This window comes from Penicillium alfredii (genome assembly GCF_028826965.1).
Source record: "Penicillium alfredii strain IBT 34128 chromosome Unknown utg000004l_segment0_segment0, whole genome shotgun sequence".
Taxonomy (NCBI): Eukaryota; Fungi; Ascomycota; class Eurotiomycetes; order Eurotiales; family Aspergillaceae; genus Penicillium; species Penicillium alfredii.
Window position 1 is genome coordinate 3,017,361 of NW_026622701.1, and position 21,654 is coordinate 3,039,014.

General features: G+C 50.4%; 8 protein-coding genes across 8 annotated transcripts; 3 read left to right on the plus strand and 5 right to left on the minus strand.

Moving 5' to 3' along the window:
- Positions 1 to 1,460: 1,460 nt before the first annotated feature.
- NUU61_002785 (uncharacterized protein) lies at positions 1,461 to 2,880 on the minus strand (the record flags this gene model as incomplete). Its single annotated transcript, XM_056653367.1, has 2 exons — positions 1,461 to 1,725; positions 1,844 to 2,880. 2 exons carry the CDS (start codon positions 2,878 to 2,880, stop codon positions 1,461 to 1,463), a joined length of 1,302 nt encoding a protein of 433 aa, XP_056514434.1.
- Positions 2,881 to 3,062: 182 nt separating this feature from the next.
- NUU61_002786 (uncharacterized protein) lies at positions 3,063 to 3,680 on the minus strand (the record flags this gene model as incomplete). The annotated part of the gene is made up of 3 exons (XM_056653368.1): positions 3,063 to 3,188; positions 3,237 to 3,611; positions 3,666 to 3,680. The coding sequence occupies 3 exons, from the start codon at positions 3,678 to 3,680 to the stop codon at positions 3,063 to 3,065; spliced, it is 516 nt and encodes a 171-aa protein (XP_056514435.1).
- A 3,271-nt stretch (positions 3,681 to 6,951) lies between these two features.
- On the minus strand, positions 6,952 to 10,095 carry NUU61_002787 (uncharacterized protein; the record flags this gene model as incomplete). Its single annotated transcript, XM_056653369.1, has 4 exons — positions 6,952 to 7,262; positions 7,326 to 8,417; positions 8,946 to 9,561; positions 9,628 to 10,095. The coding sequence occupies 4 exons, from the start codon at positions 10,093 to 10,095 to the stop codon at positions 6,952 to 6,954; spliced, it is 2,487 nt and encodes an 828-aa protein (XP_056514436.1).
- Positions 10,096 to 10,683: 588 nt separating this feature from the next.
- Positions 10,684 to 11,826, minus strand: argB (ornithine carbamoyltransferase; the record flags this gene model as incomplete). The annotated part of the gene is made up of 1 exon (XM_056653370.1): positions 10,684 to 11,826. The coding sequence occupies one exon, from the start codon at positions 11,824 to 11,826 to the stop codon at positions 10,684 to 10,686; it is 1,143 nt and encodes a 380-aa protein (XP_056514437.1).
- A 288-nt stretch (positions 11,827 to 12,114) lies between these two features.
- On the plus strand, positions 12,115 to 14,990 carry NUU61_002789 (uncharacterized protein; the record flags this gene model as incomplete). Its single annotated transcript, XM_056653371.1, has 5 exons — positions 12,115 to 12,919; positions 12,979 to 13,923; positions 13,996 to 14,310; positions 14,371 to 14,549; positions 14,649 to 14,990. The coding sequence occupies 5 exons, from the start codon at positions 12,115 to 12,117 to the stop codon at positions 14,988 to 14,990; spliced, it is 2,586 nt and encodes an 861-aa protein (XP_056514438.1).
- Positions 14,991 to 15,513: 523 nt separating this feature from the next.
- NUU61_002790 (acetolactate synthase regulatory subunit) lies at positions 15,514 to 16,544 on the minus strand (the record flags this gene model as incomplete). Its single annotated transcript, XM_056653372.1, has 2 exons — positions 15,514 to 15,691; positions 15,748 to 16,544. 2 exons carry the CDS (start codon positions 16,542 to 16,544, stop codon positions 15,514 to 15,516), a joined length of 975 nt encoding a protein of 324 aa, XP_056514439.1.
- A 418-nt stretch (positions 16,545 to 16,962) lies between these two features.
- On the plus strand, positions 16,963 to 18,973 carry NUU61_002791 (KH domain-containing protein; the record flags this gene model as incomplete). The annotated part of the gene is made up of 9 exons (XM_056653373.1): positions 16,963 to 17,173; positions 17,241 to 17,320; positions 17,377 to 17,538; positions 17,734 to 17,755; positions 17,818 to 17,870; positions 17,925 to 18,089; positions 18,147 to 18,355; positions 18,409 to 18,886; positions 18,950 to 18,973. The coding sequence occupies 9 exons, from the start codon at positions 16,963 to 16,965 to the stop codon at positions 18,971 to 18,973; spliced, it is 1,404 nt and encodes a 467-aa protein (XP_056514440.1).
- Positions 18,974 to 19,553: 580 nt separating this feature from the next.
- On the plus strand, positions 19,554 to 21,137 carry NUU61_002792 (FAD-dependent oxidoreductase; the record flags this gene model as incomplete). The annotated part of the gene is made up of 3 exons (XM_056653374.1): positions 19,554 to 20,185; positions 20,260 to 20,978; positions 21,037 to 21,137. The coding sequence occupies 3 exons, from the start codon at positions 19,554 to 19,556 to the stop codon at positions 21,135 to 21,137; spliced, it is 1,452 nt and encodes a 483-aa protein (XP_056514441.1).
- Positions 21,138 to 21,654: the final 517 nt, after the last annotated feature.

The following is a 21,654-nucleotide window of genomic DNA, read 5'->3' on the forward strand; positions in this document are numbered from 1 at the left end:
ATGTGGACGACATGGCTAAGCGTCCCCCAGAGGTAGTATTGGGCTTGAGATTCGAATAGAAAGGTGTGAGTGCTGCACACGATCGGTCGAGAGTCTCTCGAACCAAACATTCCTCTCAGCATGACGCCACAACCCGCACGACCATACCAGGTGGTATTGGCACTCACCTGGGCTGGGTCGCTGGTCCAGCTTGACGATGGATTCTATTGTAAACGTAAGTTTGGGGATACATTGGATTTGGGCATGCACCCACTATAACCGAGTCCCATGGCTTTTGATTTGGACCTAATGGGTTGCTTTGGCGTTTGGGGTCGATCTATGGAGGCTGCCATATTTGTTCTTCCTGCTTGGACGTCATTCGCTTTCCATTGTTGGATTCAAAGATCCCCAAGTCGATCCCACGGTACATACATATGGATAGTTTGATTGGAGCGAGCGATCGCCCGCTGAGAAAAGTGCAGGAGTCTCTGCTAATCATATCCATAGTTCAAAAGCTGCCATCTGAGAGCAGCGATTCCGATATCGAAATGTTTATATCATCCCCAATCGGTTTCGCAATCCGGTTATTTCACCTTTGCTTGTTAACCTTGCTCTGCGTTCGTACAGTATAGATAACTTATTCTTTCTGGCTCCTGTCGTGAGCTGCTCCCCCAGTAATTTCTTCTGTAATATCGCAGAACCGGTAAATAAATATACTTTGACCAATCAAGTTGTATAAACCACCAACTTCGAATCCCAATGGCGCTGCTGATTGGCAACTCGAATGCCAACTTCCTGAACCCAGACGCCCGTTCGTACGCCCGTTCTTCCCGATCCGAATCCACTCTGGCTCAGTCCAGTCAATTGATCCCAGAGTGATAAAGATGCCTTCATGAAGATATTGCGCGAGCAAAGAACAAGAACTAGCATGGAGGTTGACCAAGGCCATAACGACATATTCCCCTTGTAGCCCCTCTGAAAGCCTCGCCCATCGTCCAAGCGACGGTGTCAGCCCAGACAGAGCTAGTCACCTCGAACGGAAAAGAAGAAGAATGCAAAAATACAAAGCATCCTGAACGACAAAACGGCCAGGCGGCAAATGCTCTTGGCCGAGGTCAATATGCTCAAGGAAGAGTTGTGGTATCTCAAAAACATGATCTTTATATACGCGAATTGCGACAATCAAACACGCAGCTTGAGTTAATGAGCCAAAACCTTCTTGGAGCGAACAATATACTGAGCTGCCCATCCCCAGTAAACGTCATCATCGGATATGTAAAAAATAGTTCGTTGCTAACAAGGCACAGCGTGCTTGTCTGGTCCGGGCCAGCTAATTATATGGACAACCGTCCGTGCGGAATCCGTTGAAGCTTTCAAGGCGCGTCCTAATGTCTATCCAGCAGGGAGCAAATTCGGCATCAAGTTCTGGTCTTACGAGGTAATGATGTCCACAGGAAAGTCTCATTTTCATGCTACTTCTTTTACCGCGATGACCCAACGAAGATCGAGAAATAATTATCCAAACCAGCCACATCCTCCATGCTTCCTACCCATGCCACATGCTGATCCGGTCGACAGAGTACTAGACACCCTGGGTCTTGCTTGTCAATACCGTATCCTGTGTATGCTTGATCCCGATCATCGGCAAACACCTTCCAGTAGTCCCATCCCAGGAAGTCATCATACGGGTGGAAAGGCTCCGGAAGATCCAGCAGATTCAATAGTCGGGCAGCGCCACCCCCGAGACTGAATCTTCTGTAAGTGACCGAGATGAGAGCGATTGCGGAAGGTTTCCGCGAAACGAGTCAAACCGTGCATCGTCTCTGGTTGACGTAGATCACCCGGAAAAACCAGTAGTCTCCACGCCCCATCACTCACAAGCCTCTGAGCCAGTTGTACAGGGGCTCCATCACAGTGAAAAACAACAAGAAATGACGGTAACCGTGCGCCAAGCTTGATATTGCGCGCAAGGTTTGGGTCGACAGTCTCCTTTCCAGTCACCAAAATGCTATCGGAATAGGTGACATCGACACCAGCCATGAACCCAGCATACCGGTTTCGAATCTCGTAGATTCCACTCGAGGTATCTTTCTCCTCCATCTCGTACGCTTGTACAAGACGGGAGTCTAGATCCATCAGTGTCTTAGCAACCGGACGCCGTTCACTATCGTACGTTGCCAAGATCATGGCGTCAGCACCATTGGTAACGACCGCAGCCAATTTCCATATCAGGTTGTAGGTGTCTTGGATCGATACGTTCATACCCTGGCCTCCCTTCGGCGAATGTGTGTGGGCCGCATCTCCGGCGAGAAACACGCTAAACCATATATATATATATAAGCCGTCGGTGTGCATGGAATTAAGATTGCTCCTTACCACTCTTGAGGTCTGTAATGTCTGACCAGGCGTCGGCTGATCTTTGATATCATAATTAGCATAGAGTTCTTGTAATATCATGCGCTGTCTTACTGGGTAAGTAGACCACCAGTCACAATGTTTATATGTCAAGTCATACGGTTTCATGATCGCCTTGGCAATTTCGACCATAGCCTGGGGAGAGCAGCCGGGATGCTGCATGGCAGTTTCTTCAAGCTCGCGGAGATGGATATAAAACCGAACGAGTCGATTTTCTCTCGGTACTGTCATGATGCTTCCGTGAGGCTGAGAGTTGATCGAGCAGGATCGCCGGATATCAGCTAAATTCCGGTCAGTTTCAGTCGCCTGAACGGGAAGGTATAGCATACGAAAGTCAGTGATTGGGATTATGTCCAACACACCCCAGGTTGAGTCTTCCGATATTGTGTCGGCCAGGATGTTCAGTTTGTCTCTGGTCCAGCTATGCGCGCCATCACAAGCAACGAGGTACCGTGCGTGTATTCTTTCTGTTAGATTGAAATTCATTGTTAGCCCACCAGAACACTCACAATTAATGACCAAGGAGAGACTTCATACCATATTCTTCGGCACCTTTCACTCCAACAGTAATTGGTGATAACTGCGTATTGTCATCCGGAGCTGCCGAGATAAGTAAGGATTCAGCCTCTTTATTCCATTCCACAAGCACGATCCCTTTGCTGATCAGGTTAATCATTGAGCACTCGCTCGATAGCGCCTTGGTTTAGCAACATTCGCCCAAATCTTGAAGCTCCCCCAGGGTCTGAGCCACATATTTTCTGTCGCTCGATAAACCCTTCGTTGTTTTTGGTTGCCTAGCAAGTCAGTTACGAACCCAAGTCTGGATTGTGCCTATTATTTACCCAGTGGCATGTGTCGGCATCGTGAACACCCTGCTTTAAGATGGAATCGACAATGCCGAAGCTCTCTAGTATTTCTAAGGTTCGGCTTTGTAGCCCATCGGCATGGCCTGTCTTCGTTGGACCCCTTTTTCGATCAATGATACGTGTCGACATATCGTACTGAGCTGCCCAACATGCTGCCATGAGCCCTGCAGGTCCTGCCCCGATGATTAAAACGTCCACGCTCTCATCTTTCTCAATGGTAGCGGCTTGCTTTGCGGTGCTTCCTAAGCGGTCATGCCTCACGTTGGAGCCCTTCGCAGCATTCTTAGTGATGCCATTTGCACCCTCGTTGGCGATACCCTTATCAAAGTCGGAGACGCAACTCGCAGTGTTCTAGAGTCAAGTTATAAGTCTAGGATAACATAATGGTAGTATGTTTCCGCTTACTCTGAAGGTATTCATAAGGGATGAAGGCGTCTAATAGATGTATATGATCAGACTTCCATGAGTAATTTGTAGGGTTTCCGCGAGCTATTTGTATCCTCGCGCATGAGGCTCGAACCTGAGCCATTCACCACCTTACAAGACATATTGATTGCGTCATTTATCGCGTCACACGCCTTGATAGAATAACTTGGCTACTATGTTGCAGCCAATTGGTGCCGAGGTAATGCCGGTGTCGCATTCATGGCGGCGATAGTGCTATTCGGGATTTTGTGATTTATATTTGACGAAGATCAAGATAAAGTGCTCTTGGAAGAAATTTCACGGCGGGGATACTCCAGTGAACTGGCTTTACAGGTGGCTAGGCGCCGATGAGTTCAACACTGTGCTGGCTCCCGAATCCGTGATCAGGCGTGCAAGTTGAACATAGGGTTTAAATGTTATCCCTAATACAAAAGCGGAACAGAATATGCTCAAGTCCAACAAAGAACTATTCTCGTATGTGCATATCATATGAAATCAAGTTGGGTCACGGCCCTTTAGCAGAAACAAATGTTGTGGATGAATTTCCAACTTCTCGAGACCTAAGATACAACGCTCTGCTCCCGGGCGTTTAAGGCCTTGGATCAAGACGCATCTCAGAAACCAATCTGTATTACGTGGATTCCATGTAAACTGGAATTTTTAGCATTCAAAAATACGTGGCTTGCTAGGAGGTCCATACCCTAGTGAATACGTCAGTCTGATGTATTAGCCCGACTTAATGCCATTGAAATACAACTACGGGTTTTGTCTTCTTATATTAGCCTCCTCAGTGGAAAACAACGAGTCTTTGTCTTTAGGAGATGCAAGCTGATGATATACGCGACAAACATGGCAACCCTATTCATAAAGGGGATTACGTGTTTACCAGAATACGTGGAGGATCGCACGAGGGCAAGGTTTGTTAACCCCCATGATCCCGTCGGTCTCCGAGTTGCAGACAGTCATATACGTTATTTTACGCTTATCATTTCTTTTTAATCAAGGTCGAAGAGATCATTGTAGATGAAGATCTAGCTGCCGAAAAATCCGTAAAGCATCCTCCAAAGGTAAGGCTACCAAGTATTGAACTCAGTATTTTCAAAGTCATACTGACGACGCTCGCATGCAGATACTATTCAATAACAAAGATGGCAGAATAGTAGCACACAACCCAGGGACTTTGGAAATACGTAACGGCTCTGAGTGATAGAAGGATGGACTTGTCAGTCGAGGTTGGAAGCGAACAGCAGTCTACTTATTGTGAAAAGAGCAAAATTCAAAGGAGAGTACATTCGTTTTTGCCTTATGTCTACAACAGTTGTAGCCCAATGAACCTGTTGATAGCTTCAATCAGCCGAACGCAATTAAAGATGTACGTCTGTCGCTAAGTTGTCGACTCGGCTCTGGGTTCCCGGTGGGTGATATAAATAGATATCGAGTTGATATCCCTCCCTGTAAGACTCTCCCCTCCCCCCCTCACTATTTCCCACCTATTTTTTATTCCCCATTTTTTATTCCCCATTTTTTATTCCCCATTTTTTATTCCCCATTTTTTATTCCCCATTTTTTATTCCCCATATTAATCTACCCGCTTAGGTATACTCTTAAAAACCGAGACGATTAGTCTCTTAGAGCCTTAGCTTTTAACAGCCGGAGTACGATCATTCTACCTCTCTAGGAGTCGATTTTCCTTTCTTTCTCTAAGAAGCTCTCGAGTTAAAGAGAGCTACCTCTTAGGAATTTTAGGCTGTTGATTAGGTACAGAAATAACGTTAAAGAGAGAGCAATTGTTAAGCAAGACTTGTTTATCAGAAGACAGAGTCTTAATCAAAAACAGAGACTACTAAATAAATAAATAGACAAATAGACAAATAGACAAATAGCAGTAGTTCTCCTTAGGTTCTTATGGTATAGGGAAACCCGGAAATTCTTTACATCTAGAATAGTATACTAGAAGACAGGCCTAATAGGTTAAATAAGAAATCTGTAGAAAGTAAAAAGGCTGAGAAATAGGCCTACCGCTAGTATCCACCAAAAGTAACTCGATATGCCCAGTGTTCCATGCCATTTGGAAAAGATAAGCATTTTCCAGAACTCTCTTGGGGTTCTAGCTCATTAGAGAATCCAAAAATGAATGTCCTCCTCGAGCCAAAGGTGGGGATAAGGGAATGGACATTAGAGTCAAAAGATCCGTCCAATTGATCATCATCCCCATGTTCAATATGGCCAAGGGGCTTGGTACAATCATGATCGCTATACCAAGTAAGTGTCCAATTAGCCACTGTAAAGGAAGGAGCAAGTGCAACAAGTGCAAGAAAAAGTGTAAGGCCACGCATTGTACAGGTGGTTTAAATAAAGAGACTGGAAGTAGGAGGAGGGAAGATAATAAGAAGAATAACCCATTTTGTTAAGGGGAACCCTAAGGTCTTATATATCTACAGTGGCTGATCAAAAGTATTTGCCCACCCCCACAGTCGACCTACCTAATATTTTTCACCGCATTTTCTTGACCGCTTGCCTATTAATATAGCTGCCTACCTCACGCGAGTCGACACGCTAGTATATACGCGCTATATCGACGCGTTTAACCCCTGAACATCATACTGATATAGAATAGATATAATATTAATATAAGATATACTGCTTTGCCAGTTCGCTGCATACTCGCCTTACCAATGCCTCGCGGTAAAGAACTCGACCCAATCCTTCGCGCTCGTATTTGCGAGCTTTATTCAACTGCCAAATGGAGCTATAGGCAGATTCATAAGGCCTACCCTTCAATCCCATTATCGACTATCAGATATACGATCAATAAAGAGAGCGAAAGGGTCAATAATCATTCAAAATATCGCTCCGGAGCACCTCGCAAACTTGATGAAGATGATCGCGATCGAATATATAAGAGAGCTACTACTGACCCTCACGTACGCCACCAAGACCTGCTCGCTGATGTCGATTATACAGTCAAAACGATATCAATTCGACGGCTTCTGAATGAGATGGAGCTTCGAAAATGGAGGCAGCTTGATCGACCTGCTTTGGATGATACAACTGCAGCAAAAGGACCTCATTAGGCAAGAACATATCAACATTTTACCCCTAAAGATTGGGCTCGCGTCTATTGGTCTGATGAATGTACTTATACAACTCCCAACAACATCCGGCTCAGCCCGAGACTCGTCTGCCACCATTTTTGACTCGAATTCTCTTTGTAAATTTGGAAATCATATACAAATATATACAGTCGTTTGACAAACATCCATTATCACAATCGCGAACCCTGGAAATCCAAGAACTCCGCACCTTTGGCCCGTAGATCATCCAGCACATTATACTCCATAATCCACTTCATCCGCTCCATCAGCGCCTGGGGATTGAAGTTATTCGTCAGTTGATCCGGTGTATCTGAGCTGGCCAGCCTGCCCGCTTCAGAACTCGTCTGTGTGACCCGGTCGGTTCGGGGCTTGCGCAGGTCTTGATAGAAGCGGAAAGCGGCCTCCAAGTCGTCGGACTTCCAGTGCTTGAGGATGGTTGCAAGAGCGATACCAGATTCAATAGCCATGCATGTTCCTTGGCCTGGAAGATACGAGTCAGTAGGCGTGGCTAGCACATGAGAAAACATAATCTCAAAACACTTACCTTGGTGTGGAAGCGTCGAATGCGCCGAGTCACCCAGAAGAATAATCCCTGCACCTTTCTGGCCCTCTTTCATCTCATACCACTTGTCGAGCGGGTCACGCACATACAGCGCCTGCTTGAGCATGCGGCCATCCGGCGAGCTCTTGCGCAGCCCGGCGATGATATCCTGGACCTGCGGGCACCAGTCGCGGACATGTTCCTGCAGGCTGTAGATATCCGAGCGCGACATCCAACTCTCCGAGTCCCAGGCCTCCAGCGGCTCCGACATAAATCCAATAATTGCTGCACGGTCGGTGTCCGTCTCCTTGTTGCCAATGGGCAAGATCAAGACATGGCGCTTGGGGCCTCGGAAATTAACCGTCCTGCGCAGCAACTGCGCCGTATCCGGCGGCAGGTTTTTATAATCAACAAACCCACGGTACACCACCTGGCCCGAGTAATTGGGTGTATCGGATAAATCCATACTGTCGCGGACATTCGACTTGATCCCGTCGCAGCCGATCACGATATCGGCCTCGGCAGAGCTGCCATCCTCAAAGTGCAATGTGTAGGGTGCTGTGTCGGTGCCGTTGTTCCGGTCAATCGATGCTAATCGCTTCCCCAGGTTCAGGCTCGATTGCGGCACGCGCTCCTTGAGCGATTCCAGGAGATGGGCGCGGTGCAAGAGCCGTGCGGATGGCTGTGAGAACTCGTCGATATGCCCCAGATATTCTCCCGTGCGGTAGCTGTGGTACTCCATGTAGCAGGGCAGCTTGCGTGAAGACCGACGTGTCATGCTTTCTTTCAGCCCAAAGGCATCTAGCACTCGATTGGCGTTCGAGGTGATGTTCACCCCGGCGCCGACCTCGGCGAACTGCGGCGCCTGCTCGTACAGTTGCACCTTCTTTAGTCCGGCGTAGAGGGCAGCATTCAAGAAAGACATGCCGCCCAGGCCGCCGCCAACAATGGCGACTCGTTTGTCGTCGAAGCCCATGCTGCCAGAGGAGAGATTCCGGTTCTGTCGGGTGTAATCTATGCTGTTTGTCGGCCAGTATGTACCGCAAGGCAGAATTGTAGAGAATGTCAAGAGAGAAAGATAGTCTGTCCAGCGCACTATAAGTATGCAGAGGCTTACCGGGTTCTCCCCGCTGCAAGAATGACGGATCCGATCGATCGTCAGACAGTCGGAGTGTGGAGAGAGAAAGTGTGGGGAGTCTTCCGAGTTCTGCGGATATCCCGACTGTCTCAAGTGGATCTGCTCCCGGAAACTCGATCGCGGGATCTGCATGGCTTTCGGATGCAAATCGTCTTCCCCACTGTAATTTGAATTGTTTTTTTTTGTTGTCGTTCCTTCACTAGTGACGCATCGGATATTGCCTGCTACTATATCATAGAATCTTCGCATCGCAACAGAGGTCTTGCTCGTTCTGCTCTATCGATTGCTATAGAATTCGACTGTACTCGTGCACAAACCCTTGGATCTGCTGAAGAAGTTGGTTGATCAACGCATCGGTGTGTTAGAGGTTCAACGAGATAAACCCCCGGCGTCCGGTCATAATACCCCGGCTCAGGAGATAGAAGTAAAATGCATCTCGTAGCATCGATCCCTCATTCCTATAGAAATGCACTCAACTGTACTACCATAACCAGTCAACTCCATCTGACCAAATCCCGCTTTCTGCACTATCTCATTTCCACTCATGCGAAGTTGGTCTCCCAATGCATTTATTGGACCCAGCGATTCCTCCGTCACCAACGGCGCCGCCGCTACCGCTGCCGTCATAGTAAAGATGTTATTGTTGAATGTCCCCGAGTGACTGAGACTCTGACTCCCACTTGCCGAGGGATCAAGCAAGTCCATTATATGGCGCGAGCCACCAAAGTCACCAAAGGGAATGCCACCGCCGAGATATTTGCCCAAAGTGGTCATGTCGGGAATCACATTCCAGGCACCTTGCAAACCATGGAAATGGAAACGAGAGGTCACCACCTCGTCGAAGATGAGCACCGCACCGCTGCGACCGGCCATTTGGCGTAGAAATTGGAGGAACTCTTGAGATGCTGGCCTCATGCCGCCAACGGCCTGCATTGGCTCGACCAATATGGCTCCGATACTGTCGTCGATCAATGGCGCTGTAGCTTGGTCATCGTTGTATTTGCCAAGTATGAACTCGTATGGCAGGTTAAGGGGGTTTGCTTGTCCTGCGATTGAAAAGCTGATTGTGCCACCATGATATCCATTCTCAAAGACAAGTGCCTGTGGTCGAGATGTTAATCAAAAGAGAACGATCATTGTCCCTGATAATGCTATTGTATAAGGCACCTTTTCCCGCTTGGGAAAGGCCAAAGCTGTGGCCACCGCAAAGGTAATGGCCTCGGTTCCCGAGTTACAGAACCGCACTCGTTCAATACTCGGAAGCCTGTTGCAGAGGATCTCGCCCAGCCGTGCTTCCTTCGTGGTGACTCGACCAAGGCTAAGCCCCGTCGGTAATGAGTCCGAAACAGCTTGGCTGATGCTCGGATACGAGTGCCCTTTGATCCCAGCCAAGTAGTCGGATACAAAATCGATATACTTGCGCCTATCCACCGATGTAACCGAGTACACCTCTCCGGATTTCAAATCCAGAGGAAACGGGGCTGAGTTGAGGACTGACCGTGTGTTGCTGGCTGGGAGGACCTCTTGGGCTTGTTTGGCTGCGGCTTTGGAGAGCGGCTTTGCATTGATAAATCCATCGATTAAGGCATTGAGTCTTGTTTGAAGAGTAGATGTTTGGGAATCGCTTGAGGCCATGGTGTTTTGAGGTGCAATAAGTAAGAAAGACACAGAGAACCGGGGGTGTCTTCTTTATCCCCTCTCGCCTCCCCGCTGTTTATCAGCCTGCAACACGCCTCCTCACTACTATCTTATTCTACTCATTGGCTTAATAGACTGTTAGCAAGCTATTCTACTTGACTCTCCTTGAATATAGCTGTCAGTCGGAGTTCCCGGTCCCTAAAGAGGGTTCTATTTTTTGCGAAACAAGTTAAGATAGCAGAGAACGGTTAACAAGATCAGCCATGTATATACTGCATAATTATATACCATTTTCCATAGCCCTCTCATCCCCATAGACGCATTGCAATCGGAAGACCCCGCCATTTCAGCATCCGAAGGCCCCACCGAGCGTCGGGTGGCGTATCTTATCAAGGCCCTGGCATGCCGAGTCTGCCGGGAGAATCATCACAGTCGTCATTGGCTAGCATAAGTGTAATAGTAGTGTAGTATACGGCACCTCATCTTTGGACAGAGTGGAAATTGGGCTTTTTGAATTATTTTCTGTTTCTGAAATCATATACACAATGGATTGGATATATCCCCGAGACTCCTTGTAGTTCTTTTTTACTCCACGATTTTCCCCTTGTTAACGACAAAGCCCTCCAAGGCCGCGATAGCAGCCCACAACCGGTTCTCGGCCTCGGGGAAGACCAGCGAGCGCGGGCTGTAAAAGACCTCGTCGCTCACCTCCTCCGGATGTCGGGGCAGACAATGCATGAATTTCCAGCCCCCGTTGGCACCTCCGCGCTGGGCCAGTTCTGGGGTGATTTGGAAGCCCTTGAAGGCTTGCATCCGCTTGATCTTCTCCTCCTCTTGGCCCATTGACACCCACGTGTCCGTCACCAGGAGGTCGGCGCCCTTAACAGCCTCCTCGGGGACATTGGTCTGAGTGAGCTTGCCCGGCCTCGAAACACCTTCGCCGGCACGCTGGATAATCTCGAGCATGTCCGCCGGAATCTCGTAGCCCGCGGGCGTCGCCACGACCATATCCACACCCATCTTCGTGGCGCCAATGGCCAGGTCGAACAGGACGTTATTTGCGTCACCCACCCAGGCGATCTTGAGTCCCTCCAGTCCCAGGCTTGAAAGGTGGTGCGCCTTGGGCGGGAAGGCCTCGTAAATGGTCAAGAAGTCGGCAATAATCTGCAGCGGGTGGAAAGAGTCACACAGCGCATTGATCACCGGAACCGAAGAGTGCTTAGCCAGGTCCGCTACGTCCGAGTGCTTCGAAACTCGTGCGACAAGGCACGACACCATGGACGAAATCACCACCGAGGTGTCGTATAGTGACTCATTGACGCCGAGCTGGATATCCTCCTTGCCCAGGAACATCGGGTGGCCGCCCATTTGCACGGCGGCGGCCTCGGTCGACACGCGGGTGCGCGTGCTGCGCTTGTTGAACATCATGGCCACGGTCTTGCCGGACAACGATCCCAGCAGGCTTTGCGGGATGGCCCCGGACTTGATCGCGCGCTTGTGCGACGCGGCATTGCGGACCAGGGTGGCGAACTCGGCCGGGGTCAAGTCCGCAATGGAAAGAAGGTGACGGGGGGCGAAGGGTGAAGTAGGAGGGGAGGTTTGTGTCTGGTGGGCAAATCGTCGGAGACCATTAGCCTGGATTGTTCGACGCAGGGAAGAAGTGGAGCCGGCCAATTGAGTTACACTTTGGGCGCCATGACGGGCGGCAGCTTGTAAACCACTAGCCATGATGGGCTGGCAGGGATGTGAAAGGAATTGGGTGAGGGGGAGGTGAAGTGGGGGGCAAGGGAATTGAAGAGTGAAAAGAGACCTGGATGAGTCAAGAAAATCCAGCGGGTATGTGGATGCCTTGGTGCCTTACTCCCCAACACTTCAGGTGTCAATCTCCACAGTCCATCGTCCGTTATCAGCGGCTTATCGTCATCAAGGCCATCTCTTCCTCCTGTCATTGCTGGGTCACCTCTGCGCCATCAGTATACTGCGTGGTCATCTGCTTTTTCTCATAAACTAGTCGTGATGGCTGACGAGGCGAATCGGCCCCTGCTGGGTGGGGAGTCCAGATCGTCTTCTCCTGACCCATCTCGAGGATCTCGTCATAGTCGCCCTACGCCACCCTTCGAATTATCGTCCGAATCTACTCCTCTTCTTCATCGTCGTGATGATGACCTGGCAAACTATGGTACACAAACAAGGGGATCTCGATCACCATCTACTGCATCGGAAAATGCCTCGCCGGATCGAGGCTCCACTAAGACCAGCCGAGTCCGATGGCCGACGTTGGTTGCACTCGCTCTCCTCCTGACAGCCATCATGGTGATTTTGGCCATCGCTTTTGCTACCCCTGCCGTGGTGAAAGATTATACACAGCAAGCCGCCGTTTTCAAGCCAGCGGCACTCTCGATTGACTCGACAACCCCCAAAGGTGTTCGCGCCAGGGTCCAGGGAGACTTCGTCATTGACTCGGGCCGCGTGAACAGCAAACCAGTTCGTGATATCGGCCGGTTTGTCACTTGGCTTGCCAAGGATATTGAAACAGGTCCGTCGGAAGTTGAGGTATACCTGCCAGAGTACGGCAATGTTGCGGTTGGCAACGCGACGCTACCGTCTCTGAAAATGGATATTCGCAATGGCCACCATAATCACATCGACTTATTGACAGACATCACAGCGGGTGATATTCATGGAATTAAAGCGATTGCTATGGATTGGATAGAGGGGAGGCTGGGCCGCCTCAGTGTCAAGGGCAAGGCAATCATGCATCCCACGTCGGGCTTGATCGGCCTGGGAACTCAAATACTAACAGACACCATAATATTCGAAGGTTTGTCTATACCATCAGATGGTAAAATGTCTTGAATCCGGCACTAACACCCCTGACAGAAAGCGATTTTCCAGCTCTACCTGACATTAGTGTCACCAGGTTGAATGTGCATGACACGGAGAAAGAAGGAATGGCGGTCGATGTGTCGCTGGCGGCGTGGATTGACTCCCCTGTTTCTCTTAAAGCTCCGGGTCTTGGGTTTGAGATCCTCGTACCAAATTGCTCGCCTGGCGACCCCTACATTTTGGTTGCCAATGCGAAGACAGCCGAGGTTCAGATCCAACCTGGCCAAGCGAGCAATGTCAGCGTTGGCGGTATTATTCGAAAACTACCTGAAGAATTGACCAGTACTTGTCCTGGAGAAGAAGGCTCTCCTTTGGACTTCCTGGTATCAAGCTACATCCAGGGCCGCGAGACGACGATCTACGTCCGCGGAGCGGACGCACCGTTATTCAACACTCCGGCGTGGATAGTGGATCTTCTGCGCAGAGTCACGGTACCACTTCCAGTCACGGGACATGCCCTGGACAATCTCGTGAAAAACTTTACCATGTCCGACACGCATTTCTCTCTCCCGGATCCATTTGCGGAGCCAGATACTCCGGAAGCGCAACCCAGAGTGTCCGCTTTGGTCAAAGTCTTGATCAGATTGCCCAAGCAGATGAACTTCAGTGTCGATGTCCCGCGTGTTCGAGCCACTGCGGATGTCTTTTATAAGGAAAAGCGCCTTGGAGTCTTGAAACTCGACAAATGGCAAAACGCCAACTCGACCCACGTGGAGGACCATGATGGCTCGTCGGCACTTCTAGTGGAGTTTGCCATGAAAGATGCACCGCTGCAGGTCACGGACAATGACTTGTTGACGGAAGTCATTCAAGCGATGGTGTTTGGTAGCGAAGGAGTGGAGCTGCGGATCGCTGCCACCGTAGACACGAAGGTCTTAACAGGCTTGGGTCGCTTCGCTGTGCACAGCATCCCAGCCGAAGGGCAGGTCCGTGTCAAGAGTATGTTTTCGTGATATTAGGTTGTTAGTTATAAATCCAGTGTTCTGCTCTTTGATTGACTCTTGGTCTTAGCTCCGTCCGGCACATTTGACCAACTGCATCCCCGGCTTGTGTCTTTGGCACTAGGCAATACTACTGAATCCTCAATAGTTGTGCTTGCTCGACTGAATTTTACCAATCCAACTTCGTATGCGGCGACGGTGCCTTTTGTTGATCTTCTTGTGCTCCACAACGACACAGCCGTCGCTCATGTCGTCGCTCGAAATATATCTGTGGTGCCCGGGAACAATACCGACGTGTCTGTTGACTTTCTATGGAGTCCACTCAACACCGGTGGATCTCATGGCGTGGAAGCTGGAAGAGCACTGCTCTCGGCATATGTGTCAGGTCAGTCGACATACAATATGTCATTATAAACAGAGGATCCATTCTCATGCTCTATTTCAGGATCCAACACAACGGTGACGATTCGAAGCCACCGGGAAACCATCCCAGCCCTCCCTGAATTAGGCGAAGCATTGTCTCGAATTTCTCTTGAAATCCCAGTTCCTCGATTATCACTTCCTGGTTCCCCGAAAGATGACAAAAAAGATGGCCAGCGCTCTCATTTCATCCAAGATGCAACGGTACTATCTGTCCCAGAGCTGTTTGGTTCTACCTCATTGCTCAGGAGCCACGTCTACCCCAACAATAATCCTCTTGCTAAGTCTTGTTTTTTTTTCTAGCTCTATCTCTGGTCCTCCACGGCAGATTTCATCCTCTCTTCTCCCCTCCCAAAAACCAGCATCTTCATCACCACCATAGACGCAGCCGCCTTCCACGAAAAGGACGAGCCCGTGGGCCGGATCCACTACAGACTGCCCTTTGAAGTGCCACCGGGTCTCTCGCAAACTCCACGCCTACCAGTCGATCTAGCTCTTGGAGGGGTCGGGCGTGAGGCTTTACGCAAGGCACTGGGACAATCCTTGGAACTGGATGCGGTGGCTAGGGTTGGGGTAAGGATTCTTAATTATGTGGATGTGGTGCTTTACCGAGGAAAGGGCATTGCGGCCAAAGTGCGGATTTAGATTTTGCCTTTGTCTTTTTCTGCGGTCATCCTCGAGGGAAGAAGTCCAGAGTTGAAGGGTCTTCTGGGGGCGTTGGCATTGGCTACTTTCTGTTGCCGCTGGATCGGCATAGAATATTCAAACCCATGGGCGTTTATGGGGTTTGGTTTGGAGTATAATCGAGGAAGATGGGGTGTATTCAGCATTCCATTGGCTTGTTTTTCTTTTCTTTTCCAGGGTCATCATCGCAATGGAAGATCGTTGATATAGAGCTCACCGCTACTTACTTTTCGTAGACCCATATCGGCCTACAGCTCACACAAAATAAAGGCAACCAATCCACCCGAGACCGTATATCCAGCCAAATTGAGAACTTTTACATAGATTTAATAAACACCAAGATGAAAACACTCGTTAAATTCAACTCCGGAGGAATTTAGAAGAAAAAAAAAACTGAAAACTGAAAACTGAAAACTGAAACAAATAAACCAATTTACTCGTATTGGGTGTGTACGATTTTTGGATTAGGCTTCCCTAGTAGAGTTTAGCCAGGGGGCAGAGTACTGGCGTCGACAACGTCGGCGGCGTCCTTCTCTATCTCCTCGCTGGGCTCGGACAGAGGAGAACGGGGCAGAGCCATCAAGCCGGTCCGGGTGGACTCGAGGATACCGAAGGGACTGATCAGCTTCAGGAAGGAGTCGATACGGGAGGGTTTGGCGGAGCTTTAAGGAGACGTTAGTAGGAACCCTCAGTTTTGGTTGATAAATCAAAAACTTACACCTCCACAATGCAGTTGTTGGTGCTGATATCCAGAACCTTGCCGCCGAACTGGTGGGCAAGACGGGTGATCGCATCCAAGTGCTCGTGCTTGTGGCGCAGAGCCTGGCTCTGGGGCAGGTGACGGGGGTGATATTCAGTCTTGTGCTGGGCAGCATGGGCCTCAGAAGCCTTGTTCTTTTGGCCGAGAGCTTCGGCCGGGGTGATGATCTCGCGGTGGTGCTGGAGCAGCTCCTCGAAGAACTCCGGGCCGAGGATAGAGACCTTGGCCAGGAGGAGCTCCCGCTGCACCAGAGCCGAGTCGGTGTAGTCCAGCACAGCCCAGACGGGGACGAGGTCGTCCAGCTGGCGGCGAGCCTGCTCAACGACACCGTCCTGACCCTGCAGCACAATGGTCATGCGCGAGAGGTCCTCCACCTCGGTGTTGCACACCACCAGACTGTCAATGTTGAAGCCACGGGCAGCCAGAATTCCAGAGACCCGTGACAGCACACCGGGCTCGTTCTGGACCAGGCAGTTCAGGACGTGCCGCTTCGGTGGGTTGCTCGGGGGCACCGGTGTCTCATACAGAATCGACGAGACAGCCGTCGGGGCGTCCCATTGTGGAGAGGCGTCCGAGACAGGCAGTGGCAGCGGAGAGCGGCGGTGCAATGCCTTGTAAGCCAGAGCGGAAGTCGAACTGGACGATGAACGGGTGCTGAATCGAGGCATCGAAGTAACGGCCCGCGACCGAGCAGCCGCTGTAGACAGCAGCGACGCTGACGAGGCAGCCAGCGTCAATGGTCGCCGGAAAGCCATGAGGAAGGTGGGAATGCGATGAATCACTGGGGCTCCAACTTTCTCTTTTTATCTTTCCGACCTCGGCGAGTGCTGACTCAGAACAGACTAAACCCAATGCAGGCTGGCACCTCAACAACCACGTGACCGCCAATGCGACTTGAAAATGGGCTGCGCGACTTGAGAGAAGGAGATTTAACTCGCAGTTTTGTTTTACATTCACTTCACTGCATTGGGATTAGACACAAGGGTTCTGCTCTCATTTTATGCCTTGTTGTGCCATTCAGGATCGCAAAGCCCGTTTGGCCCCTTCCTGTGCTCCGCTAAAAAAAAGTCTCCGCTTGTGATCGACTAAATCTCCTTCCCGCAATTGACCTCGCCCTTCCCCAAGGTGCCTTCTTGTTGCTCTACACCACCTCCTCTTCCTGTGCCCTTCACCATGGCGGACGACGATCGCCGACCCAAGCGCTCGCGCTTTGACCAAACAGAACCCGAACCCCGTCGCTCTCGATTTGACCGCCGGTCTCGGTCTCCATCGGCCAAACAGTCGGAGTCAACTCGGACACGCAGCCCACTCAGTCGCGAGCCGCGCAGCCCTGGCGCTGATTCTGGAGGAAAACCAATCGCGTCTGACCCTGCTGCCGCTGCGGGTATGTGTCACTTTTGTGGCTTTTTTGTGTCGAGGAACAAGTGGTCAACCTAACCATCGAGGAACAGCTGCCGCTGCGGCCAAGATCAATGCTCAGTTGCAAGCAAAGAAAGGCATTCAGCATGTCGACGTCCCTCCAATTCGCTCGGTAAATACACATTGGCCCCCTGGTTTTGTCCAATTCGGCTAACGTGCTCTGAATAGGCCGCGAGCCCTGCCATGAACACCGAGTCGCCGTCGAACGCAGATGCGTCAGGCAAGCTGAACCCCGAGATTTATGTCGATGATGGTGATTACATTCGCGATATCGAGATCAATGACTTGCGCAACCGCTATACCTTGACCAAGGGGTCAACTCAAAAGATGGTAATTACTCCTGTCATTTGCTGATACTCCAGAAGGATCAGACAAGGTCCATCTTGCTTGGAATCACCCTTGTTACATCCTTCTTCTTTTTTGACATTTCCTTTTGTGTGACTGGACGAAGCTTACCCAAAGCGAAACTAAATCCATAGCCTTCCCCTCTGTTGCATCTGCTGACCTCGGCTGCGTGACTTCTAGATCAAAGATGAAACTGGCGCTGGTACGCCTTCTTTTCGTGTCCTCTGCTATTGACGAAGAAGCTCATGACTTACTCTTTTTAAGATGTCACCACCCGAGGAAATTATTACCCGGACAAGAACATGGCGACTGCTGCTGTGAGTGATGTCTCTTTCGGTTCTGGTTCCTAGATACTGATCCACTCGATTTAGAACCCCCCTCTTTATCTTCATGTGACGAGCACCAACAAGGAAGGGCTCGAGAAAGCTGTGGAGTTGATCGACGACTTGATGCAGAAAGAACTCCCAAATCTAGTCGACGAGCGTCGATTCCGTCGCCGGGAGCCTGAGCCCGTGGAACGGGATGAATATGGTCGTGTATGAGTCCGCACCTTGAACTTTGACACAAGGAGCTCCCCCGCTAATTTCATGTAGCGTAAATGGCCTGAGGAACGCATCCCAATTGATCTTGAATCCCTCCCCGGGTTTAATCTTCGCGCGCAGGTTGTCGGACAGGGTGGAGCTTACGTGAAGCACATTCAACAGCAGACCCGCTGTCGTGTTCAGATCAAAGGTCGCGGCTCCGGCTTTATCGAAACCAGCACGGGACGAGAAAGCGATGATCCGATGTTCTTGCACGTCGCGTGAGTCGCCTTCATTACTTCCATTCTTTCTTCCAACTAACCGTTTGATGCAGTGGTCCGGACCCCAACGACGTCAAAGCGGCCAAGGAACTCTGCGAAGATCTTTTAGCCAATGTGCGGCAACAGCACCAGCGCTTCAAGGAGAATCCGCCGCAGCAAAATTATGGCGGCTACGGTCAACGTGGCGATCGCTACCACGGGGGCGGCAGCTACGGCGGTGGCTATAGTCGCCACCAGCAATCGCCCGGGACCTCCGCCAGCCCTGCCCCTGCCTCTGCTGGAGCAGGCAGCCAGGCTGACTACAGCGCACAGTATGCCCAGTACTATGGGTCTGACCCGTACGCCGCCTACGGTGGATACCAGAACTACGTCGCCTACTACCAGTATTACCAGCAAGTTGCCGCCGCCCAGCAGCAGCAACAACAACAGCCTCAAAGCCCTGCTCCCCCGCCCCCTCCCAGCGAGGCTCCTCCGCCTTCGGGATCTGGGTCTCCTCCACCACCGCCGCCTGGTGGAGGCGGCTACAGCGCGGTATGATCAATAGCTTATCTGATAAAATTGGGTCTCATCACTAACAGCTTTTTTCTCTTCTAGGTTCCTCCCCCGCCCGGTCTGTAGTGCAAATACAGCCAAGAAATGGTAATCTATGCTGTGATTCTAATCGAAAAGGAACCCTAAAAGTAGGAAAGGGTAATAGCAAGTTCAAAAAAGGAGGAAACTTTGGGAGATACACTGACTGAGGGCCTTTCTGGGCCATCTTGTTTTATGGGATTGGTCTTTGCTGAATGGGAGTTTGTCCGCTGATTCTGTGTAGATTCCATGGCCTGACTTGGCCATTTATGTCCGTATGTATTTCTATGCCGAGTCCCTGGACACGTTAAGTTGTATTCTTGATTGAATGAACCGCGCTCGCTTCTGCCTTGTATAAAAACCTGCAGAGTCAGCATCTTCACCGTGTAGTCAAAACCCTTGGATCTACTAGGTTGAGTTTTTGGGGTCATTTTCAATAATTGTTTCGCCCATCTTTGTATATCGGGGCGTGAATATTTTCACGCATTGCGAGTGGGTGGCAGCATCGGGTTAGTCATGCACCGGAGACCCACCATCGTATATACTCGGCCTTGGCTGAGTAGACACTTTCGCCTCTTCATCTCTCCTTTCTTCCGTGATTTCTGCAGGGCCTATCTCATTAGTCGCAATGAAGATTGCAATTATCGGCGCTGGTATCGCGGGATGCACCGCATACCTGGAGCTGCAGAAACACCTCCCGGAAGCCACCGGGGACCATGAGATCATCATCTACGAAGCCTACAAGGATATAGACCCAAGCTCGGAACAGCGCGATGGAGATGAGGAAGAGCACTCTGATCCCTCAACACTCTTAGTAGGTGGCGGCCTCGGCATCGCACCCAACGGACTGAATGTTCTACGGCGCCTGGATCCAGATCTACTGAAGAGTGTCGTGCGCGGCGGATACGTCGTGTCCACCTCCAACCTCAAGAACAAGCATGGCTCGCTGCTTATGTCTCTGAAATCCCATGTCTCGAGTGCATCTGAAGAGAATATTGACACCCAAAAGATGCATATGGTGGCGAGCAGCCGCCACGCGTTCTGGAAGGCTCTGCGTGCTCGAATCCCGGATGCCCAGATCATCAACAAGCGGGTGCGGGAGGTCGTCCCTGACGCAGAAAAAAGGAATATCGTTCATTTTGTCGACGACAGTGCCCCCGTCGAGGCAGACTTGGTGATTGGCGCAGATGGAGTGCGCAGTACTACCAAACGGGCGATTTTCGCAGACGCCGAAGAAGATTCATATCTGCCTCATTATGAGTGAGTTCAAACCGACACCAGAAGATTCGTATCTTCTTATTCTTCAGGACACCCCATTCTAATCGCCTCAACAGGGGCCTCGTCGGCGTCGGAGGCTTCATCCCCACGACCGAAGTGCGCGATCTCGTAGAAAAAGGGTCGATGAACTTCATCTTCGGAGGCAACGGGTTCTTCGGGTACTTTTTCGCCGACAGCGCAGTGGCAGCAGCAAACCGCGACTCACCATACCACATCTCCGAGCCCGGAGAATTACTCGCATGGTGGTCGACCTACGCGATTGAAGAATGCCCTAACGGCAAAACCCTCGACATGGCAGATGTGACACGCCAGCTGCGCGAGCGCCATGCTTACTGGAAGGATCCCGTTGTGCAGAAGGTTATTCAGTCCATCCGTGTGCAGAACATGTATCCCACATGGACGTCGCCGCCGCTCCGGACGTGGGAGCGCGATGGTGTTGTTCTTGTCGGGGATGCGGCCCATGCATTACCTTCGAGTTCGGGACAGGGTTCGTCGCAGGCTTTGGAGGATGTGGAGGCGTTGGCACTGTTTTTGGCCCACTATCTTCGTGCAGAATGCCAGGACAAAGAGCACCAACGAAAAGATGACGAAGAAAATGAAGATTGTGTGGCAAAAGCTCAAAAGCGCGCTATCATGACGGCAGCGAAACAATACATAAATTTGCGCCAGCCACGCGTCACCGAGATATTGGAAAATGCACAAAAAATGCAAAGCACAAAGCGCGATATGGGCTTGCTCCAGGAGTACTCGATGTACGCTGTTATGAAAATCATAGGTGAGTGTTGTCCGACAAGATCATGGGATAGTATCAAACATACTGATCATAGTAATAGGATGGTTCCCTAGTCTAATGACGGATCAAATCCGAAGGGTGAATGAGTATAACGTCGCAGATCATGTTGCTCAAGTCCTCAGCGAACTCGGCTCGAATTGAAGCTTGTCATGGTAGGTCGGGTTGCCCGTACAAAAGGGTTTGGTATATGATCTTGAGCGTTCATTTCAAGTCTGAATTTATTCCACTCATCTACTTCTTCGATTACTCCTGCCTATGCTGGGACTGTGGTAAAATGCTCTTTTGTCTATGGGGTGAGTGGAGAGCAGTTCCCTAGATTGCTTGGTATCGGTGTAGCCCTAGAGAGGCCTGCGCAAGTAAGATGCCATGTGAACGAATCGAACCCATATGCCATTCTAAGCAAAAGTGAGTAGATGAGGGACAAAAGGCGTCCCCATCATCAACTCCGGGTGTATATTCGAGCTGGCAAGTCGTGCCTGGGCCTCCTACCCTGAATAGGAGACCTGGGTTGACCGAAATAGACCTTGCTCAGGGGGTTCGAAACTCGTCCTACCCATTGGGGGTCTACTGGTAAAGGACTATTTCATAGCCTCTGGCGAACTTGTTTGTCTTTTTTGATTTTATTATGATTATGATCATGATCATGATCATTTTTATT